We start from the raw sequence: 12,718 nt of genomic DNA, 5'->3' as shown, positions 1-12,718 counted from the left end.
AAGTTCCTTTTTTTTTTTTTTCCCCCCCTCTCTCCTTCCTCGCTTTTTTTTTCCTCCCTCCTTCCTTGCCTTTTTTTTTTTTCTTCTTCTTTTTTTTCCTTTCAACAAAGATTGAGGCTCCATCTCAGGTCTACATCAGGGAAGCGGGGGCGGGGGGAGAATGTTTTCTCTACCCAACTCTTTTAATTAGAGTTAATAACCAGAGGTTATAATGAACATATCTTTTTTTTTTTTCCCTCTTCTTTTTTTCCTTTCAGCAAAGATTGAGGCTCCATCTCAGGTTTACATCAGGGAAATGCCGGGGGGGGAAGAACGTTTTCTCTACCCAACTCTATCTTACACATCTATGGAAGTTAAAAACTCCCTTGGACAGAGGCTGTCTTTTCAGTTCAGAAGAGATGAAGCAGGGCAGGCTGTATGTGATGTCTGGGTGGGGAATAAGACGTAGGGGAGATCTCAGGCTGCGTGACTTTGATGTGCAAATCACTCAGAAAAGCATGGCAAGGCACCTGGTAACTCCAAGGAGGCTTGTGGCAGCTCCTAACAGCCCCTACTAATCAACAGGTCGCCTTGCTTCACTGTCCCATCCCAGAAGAGCCCCAAAACAAGTCCCTAACGTACAAGAGGAGTCTGCCATGGAGATACACCTCCAGCTGTGAGCCAGGCTACGCGCTCCCCTAGCACACAGGGCTACAGTCAGGGCAGAGGACAACGGCAATGATATGGGAATTTACCATGGGCAGAAAAATATTAAGTTTATATCTTAAAGCAAATTCTGATCTAGACAGAAATATTTTCCATTCAAATTCAACTCACCTACTCAAGACTGGAAAGATATGAATTGCCTTTAATGATTCAAAATAACCTTCTGGCCACATGTTTCATGGCTGTCCTTGGCACAGGACCACAATTAAAGCTTCACACAGGGCTAGCAACTTAAATACAGCATTGGGAGTTGTATTTCTAGAGGAATTGTAAAAGTATTAACAGAAAGTTAGGCAAGAAAATTGATAATGCAACATAGATCCTCAAAATTTACTTAGCCTTAATGAATCTGCCACAAGACTCGGTTTAGCAACTTCCTGGATATTTAATAAATGCCATGCACTGCATTATTTCCTACTTTCTTAGATTCATTGCTATATAAACTGGGGAGTTCAGATGGTCAGCATGCAGTTCTGCTTTCTACTGCTTTGAAGGATACTTCCGTGGTGAAGCCAGCATCACTCACACCCGCCTCAAAAGAAGTCAAGATATTTAATTTAAACTTTAGATGTTACAGTTTTGGATTCTACTGAAGCCCAGCTGAAGGAACTGAGGACACATGGATGCTGGGTTTTCTGAACACGCAACCCATGGGCAGCAACACCTTCCTTTTGCACACTCATGAGCTGGGGAATTAGAATGCTACCTGACCAGGCTACTGAGGTACAGGAGGCACAGAAGAATAAGAAGGGGATCCATTCATACACCCAGTTCCCATCAGCACTCGCCCCTTCTGCCCAACTGACTGCCAGGAGTCCCTGCTTCCACACATCAGGTGATGTGGGGACATGGAAAAACACCAGGGTGTCGGGGTACTAACCAGGCTACTGAGGTACAGGAGGCACAGAAGAATAAGAAGGGGATCCATTCATACACCCAGTTCCCATCAGCACTCACCCCTTCTGCCCAACTGACTGCCAGGAGTCCCTGCTTCCACACATCAGGTGATGTAGGGACATGGAAAAACATCAGGGTGTCGGGGCACTGCCACAGTTCAGGAGGCCACAGAGCATCCCCTGCAGAGCCTGCAAGGCGACAGGCATGAAAGGTTAGGGGGAATTTTCTCACCCTGTCTTCAGCACCTGAAGCGGTGTTAATACCTGTTTATCCATTCCTGGCCCTTCTTTAGGATGTCTCTTAGGAGATACTGGGGAAAGCCAGAAGAAAGATACAGAGCATTCCAATACCCTGTAAGCTCAACGCGACAATTATAATCCTCTAACTGAAAAGAAAGAGGAGGAAAAATGAGATGGGCTGTGACAGGTTGGAAGGACTAAATCCCTGTTAACTAGGGCACCAAGATTTAAAGGGCTCAGCCACTAACAAGGTCCCCACAGTACACTGTCCTGGCCAGTTCCTCAGCGAGGAAGCACAAGCAAGAGCTGGTGAGACCCACTGCCCTGAGGATGATGGAGGTGGGCAGAGGACTCATTGCCATGTTGAGACTAAAAGCACCCAAAACCATGGGGGTGGCAGGAGAACACAGATAGTCCCTTTGATTCACAGATGCAAGGAGCAGCAAAGATCAGAGTGACACCAACCACGCAGGGCAGAGCTGCACAATTAATGGCTGAATGGCAGCAGGAAGAAGAATGTAGCAAATAACCTATTTTTCATATTAGCCCTGCCAAGCGCAATCATTTATATCACCCCACCATGTCTTCCTTCAACTCCAGTACGTCCTTCTTGAAGGGTTGCATTGGGTCCAAGAAAATTAATGAGTAAATAATTTACAATCAATAATTATTTGTAATAATGCTGTAATTGAAGTGATGCAAACAGATCAGCAGATTTTCCCTACTACCCGATGCGACTCAATCTGTATGCTGTGCTGTAAGGACAGCCTTGTTTACTCTTGCTCTAAACCACCTCCTCCTGGCTCTCCTAACATCTAGCATGAGATCTGTGTCTGTTCAAGAACCTGACCCGAGCCAGCAGCCCATCCCCTGACTTAAAACCTTTTCATGCTTGGCCAAAGAGAGCTTTTGATAGGTGCTTGGGCAGCCTCTCCGAAGCCAGACCTCACCTGACCACATCCCATCGCTGCCATCGCTGACCACAGCTAGTCCTCAAGGAACAGCCATTTCTCACCCTTTCCCAAAATTTCTTTTTGGAGTGCCCAACCACTGTGGTCCAGTTTTCCCAGCACAGACTGGAAAAGCCCCAGCTAGCAGGCACGGGGCAGCAATGGGGCATCCCAGGGCACAGCACAACCAGACTGAGACCACCCAAACGCAGAGAGAATGCCAACAGACTTAAGTCTGCTCAGATTTGCTCCAATGGATTTTTTTCAAGGGTTACCCTCATGGCAGAGCATCCATCCTTCTGCTGCCAACCCGAGCTCAATATAAACACCCCACTGTGCTCCCAGAGAGGGGAGAAACATGACTATGCTCTCCTCAGCCTGCATCTGGTGCTGCCAGAGGAGATGGCTCTGCTGTTCCCAAACACAAAGCCAAGAGCCATAGCATCACAGAAGCAAGTGTAGCACCTCAGCATCCCTGTGCCAGGGACAGGGTTATGCCCTACCTGTTTGTCACTGCTCCTGTCATCCCAGCCTCAGATCACTTTGGGAGGCTGTGCCCTACCTTTAGGTGTAAAACAGGTATTTCAGCCAAACTGTGACACGCCAGAAGGTTAGGGAATACATACAGCCCAGTCCATGAGCAGGCTGATGTAGATGATAATTCCTACCATGCAACTAGACCCAAAATGTCTCCCGGAAAGGTACAAAGGAAAAAAAAACAAAACCAAAAAAACAACACCACATACATAGTATAGCACTTGGGAATTACAGCGTGATCACATCACTGAGCAACAGGAGTCTGCAGCGAGCACTTGCAACATTCACATTTCCTAACTCGAACACTTTACTATTAATTTTTACAATTTAAAACTACTTTGGAAAACCACATAGGGAGCACAGAGCTGTTAACTTCATTGTGTGGCTGTGATGGCTTCCATTTGCACTGCTACTGTATCCCTCTTCCCACACTTGGAGACCAACTCATCAGTTACCCAAGGAGCTGCACCGCTTTTTGCAGCTCTTACATGCTTTTCCTCTTTTATTAGGCTTTTTACTGCATATTTCATACCAAAAGGCACAAAGGTAGAGCATGGCACTACTGAGCATGACACTCTCTGGCACCAAATACTTCGTTCAGGGCACTCAGCACGCGAGCAGATGGAAAGCATCAGTGCTTTCCAATTTTGTCCTGCAGGAAGACTTTTTCAGAGAACCTCTGAAGACATCTTCATTGGGTAAGAGCACTTTTCTAGCCAAGACCCGGCTGCTTCAGGATTCAGCCTGTCTAAAATAAAAAAGTATTTCTTTTTTTTTTTTTTACCTCCTGGGCCCACAAAACAGCTGATGCAGGTTTCAGCACAGTTGCTTTTTCTCTCTCTGCTACTTCAAAACAAAGCCTCCTCACAAGGACCACATTTCAGCCTAACAGATGAAACATTTGGAAAGTGGGAGGAAGAAAACAAGAGGTTAAAGTAGATAATTTTCTGCAGCTTTAGCCAAGTGTCATCAGTGCCCACACTACAACAGAGTCAGAAGTTGGAGCACGAACCCAGCCCGACCATGGCAGCCTTGAAGCCTGGATGGCAAAGATCAGCCCTGCAGCTCCATCATGGCTGGACCACCAACCAAGCACCATCAGCCCAGCTAAAACAGCTTCCCTGCCCAAGGGCAGCTCCACATGGCAGCCTCATTCACATCCTGGGGCAGCAGAGCTGACATGCCAAAGGTGTTGGTGTACCTCTGTTGCCACCACAGGAGGAGATGGAGCAGGTCTCAGAGATGATGCTCCTGAAGCAGCTCCAAAGAGAGCTCACAGCTGCCTGTCAAAAATTCAGGCTCTACCAACACTGAGAAATTACCCATATGCTCAAAGCACATCACAACATGGATAATTGCAGGAATATGTGCTTACAAAAATACAGTGAAAGACAGATGCAGGCAGGACACGGCCTTTTCCTTCCAGATCCTGCTGTTCAGGACACAGAGCTCACCGTGCTGTGCCTTTAACCTCTTCCTCTGGCAACAGATCATCCCCGACCCACTGCATTTCTGCTAATCCTGTTTTCGGTTCAAATGTGTGCAAAGGGTGAACTCAACCATGTGTTTTGCTAAGGTTATCTCATCTCCAGCCCTTTACAAAACCTGCAAGCTCAGCCTCCCAAGAGCCCCATGAAGCTGATAAAAATCTTCATTCTAGACTTTGGGGAAACTGAGGCACAGAAGCCTGTAAGAAGGGTGAGTTTGCAGCTCTGTAAGTCAGCTTGGCTCCCAGTCCACAGGTCTCGCTTTTTAGTTATGTCTTTGCCTTAAAGTGCCAGTACAGGACACGCTGTAGATCACAGCTAGGCAGAACAGCAGTGACAACTGACAGGACCAGCCCTAAAGAGCTGACAGCCCTGCTGGCAGACAGGGCTGGAGGAGCACAAAGGAGTAGTCTTCACCACTACAGCAGGAAAAAGAGAATCATAGAATGGTTTGGGTTGGAAGGGACCTTAAAGATCCCCCAGTTCCAACCCCCCTGCCATGGGCAGGGACACCTCCCACTAGAGCAGGTTGCTCAAAGCCCCATCCAGCCTGGCCTTGAACCCCTCCAGGGATGGGGCATCCACAACCTCCCTGGGCAACCTGTTCCAGTGTCTCACCCCCCTCACAGTAAAGAATTTCTTTCTGGTATCTAATCTAAATCTCCCCTCTTCCAGTTTAAAACCATTCCCCCTTGTCCTGTCACTACACTTCCTGACAAAGAGTCCCTCTCCAGCTCTCCTGTAGGCTCCCTTCAGATACTGAAAGGCCGCTATAAGGTCTCCCTGGAGCCTTCTCTTCTCCAGGCTGAACAATCCCAGCTCTTTCTGCCTGTCCTCATAGGAAAGGGGCTCCATCCCTCTGATCATCTTCATGGCCGGGACTGTCACTGAGATGTCCTGGGACAAGAACAACCAGCTGGCACCCTGGGTAAAGCCAAGGAAGAGCAAGGAGGAGATGCTGCCTGGCCACGCTCTGTGCTGGGGCTTCCCCTGCAAAAGGGAAGGGGTGCTCAGTATGGGGCAGCCAGGGTTCCCCACTGACCCCTCTGCTTGATCCCCAGCACATTCACCTCTGCTCATTTCATTGCCTTTGTGCTACGCTGTGTGTTTTTCTAACAGGAACAAGCTAATAATTTTTCAGCCCTCCAACATGGGCACAGTCCTAGTTTGGTGCTGCTGAAACAAAACCGATTTTCTCCCCTCACCTTTCAAGTGACTCCCGACCTGCCTCTGCATCAAGCACCTGGGATGAGTTTCACCACAGCGAGGAGCGACCCGAGATGTCTCCCAAAGGCTTCTGCTTCCAGCAAACACCATTACATCTTTAGCTGTTCAGTCTTAGGGCAGTTTTGTATATCCAAAGACAAATCCAACTGTGGAAACAGCTGCATACTGAAAGAACGCTTTAGCTCGCTAAAACCTGCAGCTGCTTCACCCACTTATTTAATGGAAAGGCTCTGGTAAAAAAAAAATAAATTAATTTCAGGGGGTCTGCATTTCACCCCCACACCGTCCCAGGCTGCCCAGACCACCACATGCCCCAAGCCCCACTCCCTTGTCACTTAGATTAACAATTAAGGCCAGCACTGCCAACTGGGTTTTATTAATATTATTATTGCGAGCCATTGCTTTTATTTTTACTTTATTTTTTAATGCACAGCATGGGCCACTGGGACAAATTAAATATAAAATCATTTTCTGCCATTTAGGCAAACAGCATTCACTGCCACATTTTTAAAACATAAACACAGTAAATAAAATATTAAGCTGTCGAACTGTCACTGAATCTTCCTCCTGCAGTAATACCCCTGGAGAAATAGTTACCAAGTCATCCTTTCCCAGTGAGCTGGCACATCTGGCATTTATAAGAATCCCACAGAGATGCAAAAAACCCAAAAGAATCAGTGTTGCAGGGGTCTGGCCGCAGCAGGAACAGCTCCCACAGAAGCACTAAAATGAACTGGGAAGAGCAGAGGCCATACCGGCACAGGGAAGAGCTGGGCAGGTGCTGGGTTTTGGCAGGGGAATGAGCCAGGCTGAAAGGGCACTGGAGAGGGCATTTTTCCCCTGTGAAAGCATCGGGGCCACAACCAACCTGCAGTTTCATTTCCATCTCGTTTCCATCACCCCAGGTATTTGCAGAGCTGCTCTGCAGGCTGGCACGAGGGAGAGCCCAAGTCCCCTTGGCTTTCCTTTTAGTTTGAAGGGATGAAGGTGTTTTAAGAAAACATTTCACGAGCTGTTGAACGTGGAGAAGTCACTGGCTTGCTCACCCTGCTTCCCCAGGCTCGGGCTCCTGGTGCCTGCATCTGATGCTGTTGGGCTTACAGGCATCTCAGCAGCCTCGGGGGGACCATACAGCTTCCTGTGCTGTGCTCACGCGTGTGCAAACAGACACACAGCTACCCAGCCTAAGAACAGAAAGAAGCCTCTATAGCCATATTACTGATCTTTGCCCAAAAGGGCAGGAGGCTCAAGAGTGAGCGACCTGGTGGGAGTCAAGCAGTAAGGAGGCTTGCTGAAAGGAGCTGTGGCATCTCATTAAATATTAGGCCTTCTCTCTCCATGGCACAGCAGGACACGAAAGTAAACCTGTACTTCCCAAACCTGACAATATGCCAAATGCAAGGAATTTGTGGTCTTCCCCCTCTTGTTGTCTTTTTTTTTTTTTTAATTTAGGACCCACCTCAGTTCCCAGAGTTACATCCCCGAGGCTGCAAGACCTGCCTCCAGGCAGCCTACTTTCTGGCTGAGCAAGAGGGAAGAATCAGACACCTGACATCTCGACAACTTGCTCGATGCCTATAGACACCTCCTGTTCTCAGGGAATCTCCTGCTCACCGTCTCGCTACAGGCAGGTGATGCACAGTTCAGCAACGTTCGCAGAGCATTTAGAAACCCTTCTGCTCCAAGGGAAAAGGACACCTCCATCCCATCTCGTAGAATGTGCTCATTCTACGTGGCTGAGCAGGGAGGAAGGGAGCAGGGAGGAGAGCTGAGCCCAGGATACGTGAGCCAGGATTGCAATATTGGGTCTCTCAGCTGCCAGACTGTCTCTAGGGAGGGCACAGAGGAGCTACACAGGTCACAGAAGTTGGCAGGACAAAGATAAGAGACAACATACCTGCTCCAAAGAGCAATCAGGCACCAGCCTAACACAACCCAGAGTTTAACTAACGATAGTCTTCTGTCTCCATCTCCCAGGCGCGTTTCCCACCACCCCAGAGAAGTCAGCAAGCTGGAGGAGCCTGTGGGCAGCCTCACATCCAGCTTTTGACTGGGAAATGGGAGCAAATGCTGACATCCTCAGCTCACTGTCAGCTCAGAGCAAGATTCCCCTTTCAAAGCTACCCACCAGCCACCCCTCCGACTATCAAGCTTTGCCCACACAACAGCAATAGCCTTGCTCTCTTCAGTGGGACACTGGTGGGCTGGGGGAGCTTCCCACGCTGCAACCTTTAGATTGCCCAGAGTCCTGGGCTCTGCCCATCAACACCCTGCTAAAGCGCATGAGCAGCTCATGGTGAATGATTAACTGGCTGTACATAGTGTAGAAATGATGCCAAAGCCCCTCTAAAAGACACACTGCAGAGGCTTCTGCCTCTGGGAAATTTCCGAGGAGAAGGAAGCAACCTCCCGCCTGGGAGGGACAGAAAAGAGCCCAGGAAGAAGTCCATCCTCCAGAAACACCCAACACACAAACCAACTGGCAGAGGTCCCAGGGCTCCTTCTAATTGATATGAAACTATGCCATGCTCCAGAGAAAAACACATTGCTAGGACTGTGGTACTCACTCACGTTTCCACCCTCCATGGCGTGTGGAAGGGGAAACATGCAGGGGCTCAGCACAGCACCGAGTCAGCCCTGCCCTTTACCAATTTCTGTATTTTTATTTCAAGCATCTGCAAGACCTGTCTCTATTGCAGAGAGCCCAGATGTCAAGATTACTGGCTATAAAACAGGGATCTGGAAGATCACCATTAACACACATGATCTCTGCTGATCACTGATCTCTGACACTGATCTCTGACAGCTCCCCCCCAACTTTAAAATCCAAATATTTCCCTTGCTGAGTCTAGGAATCAGGCATTCACATTTTAAGTTTAAAGTTGTGCTAATAAACATGAGGTCAGCAAATAAACAACCAGTTTGAAGCTGAGACTTGCAATTGACTATGTTTTTTACCCAAGGTGATTTTTATTCTTTGCATTGGGAGAGAATTAAGAAAACCACAAACCCAGAAAACACTTCATTTTTTAAAAAACAGGCAATTCACCTTAATTTGCCCAGGATTTGAAATGTCACGGCATAGACACAAGAGCAGAACTCTTGGACTCGCTCACCCAAAAGACAAGATTTTATTTTTTTTTTTGTTCCAGACAGAAAAGCAGCCAGTTTTAGGAAACTGAACAAATATTTTCCAGAGACCCATAAGTCACATGAGTCACCCTTACTTGCAGATGAGCCCAAACCTGAACTCCAACACCATCACTCACGCAAAGCAGAGGAAACCAAAAGCTGGGTCAAAATGGGCAGCTTGTCTCCATGGCCCTGCAGAAGGCCAAGGGACAGGAGAAGCACGCGGGGTATAGGCACGCCTCCTCTTACACAAGACTGCCATTATATATTAAGTCAACTAATCTGACTTCATGGGGAATGAACTCTGGGTTGAGGGCTCTGCACTGCTAAAGGACAACGGCGTCTCTAAATTCATCACTTCTCCAGCAGGGTGGTTGGAATGGCTGGGAGAGGGCAGTGCTGCAGCCCGGATGCCGTGCACCCTGGAGACGGGTAAGGATGTGGGCTGAGGACCGCTCCACACAGCTATAGCCCCTGGGCAACCAGCCCCACAGGGTCACATGGACAACTGGGCCCCAGGAGACCAACTGCTCAGACCCCAGACAGATGCCACCTCCTGCAGGGGGGGGTGCTGTCCCTGGGCTCCCACGGACCTTCCTGCCCTGTGCCCGCCTGCAGTCGCATCCCTGCTTCCACCCCAGCAGCGCAGGCAGAGGCTGTGGCTGGGATGGCTCGTTCTCCGTCTCCCATTGAAGCGAAGCCCGTCAGGCTCTCCGATAGCCACGCTGCTGTGGAGTTACAGCACCACATATGTGGCATTTTACCAGCTCACCTCTCGCAGCAGCCCACCAAACCCTTGGGAAACAGCTCTGCACGCACAAGGGGAAGCCCAGACACCACAAAACCCTCCTGTTTCCCTTCTCTATGGCAAACAGACCGCGGCAGGATGTGGTATTTCCACCACACCTCACTGTCAGGTGCATCAGGAGAAGGTCCTCCTTCATCCGAGCTGCTGCTGCTAAGGGGACCATGACTTACTCAGGGAGACTGGCCCATTGTGGGACCCCAGTCACAGAGGGACAGGAGAGGCAAAGGATGATTATTTTTCCCTGCTAAGGGATTTCAGGCATGGAGCAGAGCTGGGATGCTCGACGTGGATCTGCGAGCAGGACCAGATTTGGAGCAGCTGTTACATGGCACTGTAGCTTGTAAAGAGAGGCTCTGCAAACAGCAGCGATAGAACGACGTGCGGCACTGCCACAGCATCCTCCTCCCGAGGAGGATTTTAAGGTGTTTGGCAGGCTATATGGATTCATGTAACCTCACAAGCCCTCCGAGAGGGAATAAAGTAAATGCAATAAAAAAAAATGGAAGGGATAAGCGAGGGAATGGAGAAATAAAACTGCCAGAGCAGCATGTTCAAGCACGCACAAGAAATCAGGGGCAGCTTCCCCCGCTGCTAAGGTGGAATCCGACAGGCAGCAGCGCTCCAAATCCTCCGTTTGCTCAAGTCAACCCCGGCCAGCCAGAGAGTGATTCCCAGCACCACCCAAAGGTCTACAGAACTTGCACAGAGCTCCTTGCCCGGGGGCACCACCTTCATTTCCACTCCTGCTCCACAGAGGGTCTCACAGCAGAGCAGCCTGAACTGCTGGCAGCCCCCGGCCCTAAGGAGGGCAAATAACATCCTCGCTCTGCCAGAGAGCCTCAGTTTTGACTTTTGAGTTTCAGCTGCTGCAAGCGATGGCTGGGGGTCTCAGCAGAAGGATTTCCACCCTGCTGCCCTGAGGGCTGGAGCTGACAACATTTTCCAAACATTCACCAGGCTTCCCAAACACCCACCCACACACCTGCCACCCCTGGTTTACAGGTGGGAAAGAGAGAGACACAGGCCAAAAATCCCAGCATCAGTGGAGGAGGGAAGCGGAGAGCCCCAGCGCCCGGCCCCTGCTCTGGCTCTGACCAGGCTGCTGCTTTTGTTTGCTTCCATGTGTGCGTAACCGGCTGATAAATGGATTTGCAGCCAAAGAGTGACACACAGTGCAGTTCCCAAACTGCTTCAGCTGGATCGCTCCAGGGAATGCTATTGCTGGGCCACTTTCGCTCCAGGGGCTGGTTTATTTTTTTTTATGAAGCTACTGCCTAGAGTTGGGAGAGCTATATTGATGCTATTATACAGGCTGAAGGAGCACAAACCTCCTCCACGGACAGAGCAGAAAGGTCCTCACCATCCTCAAGTCAGGAGCTCAAATTTATCACCCCACCGAGCCCACAGACACCCAGGATGGCAGAGTGTGGGGTTTTGAAAGCAATTTTGAAGTAGCACAGCACAGCATTGCTCCCACCCCCTTGGGTTAGCAAGGAGCCCCAAGAACTCCCCCATCTCTCACCCTGCCCGAGCCCGACTCAGACTGCCATCTCTGGCTTAAAACAGACAAAACTCGGGAGCTGAGCCCAGGCCCCCGGTTGGCAGCAGGGCAGGGGGAGCCGAGGCAGAGGCTGGTACCAGCTGCACAGTTCCCCACTGCGAGTGCCATCGCATCCCCCAGCCGGGCGGAGGAAGGGCTGGTGAGAGGCCGTGGCTCTCGTCTCATCCCGATAGGAAAAAAACTGCGATCACATATATATATATATATATACACACACATATATATGTGCGTGTATTTGCTCCTCTTGAACGCGAGCCAGCAGCCTCCCAGCTGTTTCACCCACCCTCTGGCTCAGCCAAGGGCAGCCGCTCCCGGCCGGCGGAGACAACTCGGCAAAATACTTTCCCCGCGGCATTACTCTATTCCCCCGGGGTCTGCCCGCCCCGCTCCCCCGGTTCTAACGGCTGCCATGGCGACGAGACACGAAGGCTAAAATAAATACAAAGCCACCCCAAGGCAAAGCGAAAGCCTCTCTTCGCTCGCCTCCCCCGAGCATCCCTCCCCACCGCGCCGGGGCGGGATGCGGGGCGGCCGCCGCCGCGCACTCACGATGAGGGGGATGGTCCTCTCTTCCCGGCGGAGCTCCGGGAGCCGGCCGGCCGCTCTCTGCCCGCCCCGGGCTCCGCCGCTACCGCCGCCGCCGCCGTTACCGGCGGACCTGCCGGCGGCCGCCGAGCGGGGCTTGTTGTCCTGCCATAAGTAGTAGAAAGTGCCCAGGATCCAGGCGACGGTCAGGATGGCGATGGCATTGGCCCTGATCCTCCTCATGCCGAGCGCCCCGGGGGAGCCTGGGAGCGCTGCCTCGACGGGCAGAGGCGGCTGCGGGAGGAAGGAGGGGAGAAGGCGGCGGCTGGCCCCGCACCGCACCGCTCCGCTCCCGGCCCCGCACCGCCCAGCCGCCGCTGCCGGGTCCTAACGCCTCCCCGCCCCCCCCCCTCCTCCTCCGCCGCAGGGGGCGGAGGGCTCCGCGCTGCCGCCTCCTCCTCCTCCTCCTTCGCGGCGGGGGGAGCAGCCGCCGGGGAGCCAGCTGGAGGGGACCGGGGGGGTGGTATCCCCCGGGGAAGCGGGTGCTCCGATGTGTCGACATCCCACGGCGGGAGCGGGTGACACGGGCTCACCCCCAGGAGGCAGCTGCCGGGACGTGGGTGCCACAGCAGCCTGCCCCCCCGCACCAC

General features: G+C 51.3%; 1 protein-coding gene across 2 annotated transcripts in view; it reads right to left on the bottom strand.

Moving 5' to 3' along the window:
- Nucleotides 1–12,429, bottom strand: part of GALNT16 (polypeptide N-acetylgalactosaminyltransferase 16) — a 74,951-nt gene extending 62,522 nt beyond the window's left edge. For both annotated transcript variants that reach the window (XM_014942021.1, XM_014942022.1), the window contains exon 1: nt 12,093–12,429. In XM_014942021.1, the coding sequence (XP_014797507.1) occupies nt 12,093–12,311 (219 nt within the window). In that variant the 5' untranslated portion in view covers nt 12,312–12,429. The remainder of the gene's footprint in view (nt 1–12,092) is intronic.
- Nucleotides 12,430–12,718: the final 289 nt, after the last annotated feature.

This window comes from Calidris pugnax, unplaced genomic scaffold (assembly GCF_001431845.1).
Source record: "Calidris pugnax isolate Ruff unplaced genomic scaffold, ASM143184v1 scaffold56, whole genome shotgun sequence".
NCBI classification, from domain to species: Eukaryota; Metazoa; Chordata; class Aves; order Charadriiformes; family Scolopacidae; genus Calidris; species Calidris pugnax.
Note: the sequence above shows the minus strand (reverse complement) of the source record. Positions and strands in the feature narration are given on the sequence as shown.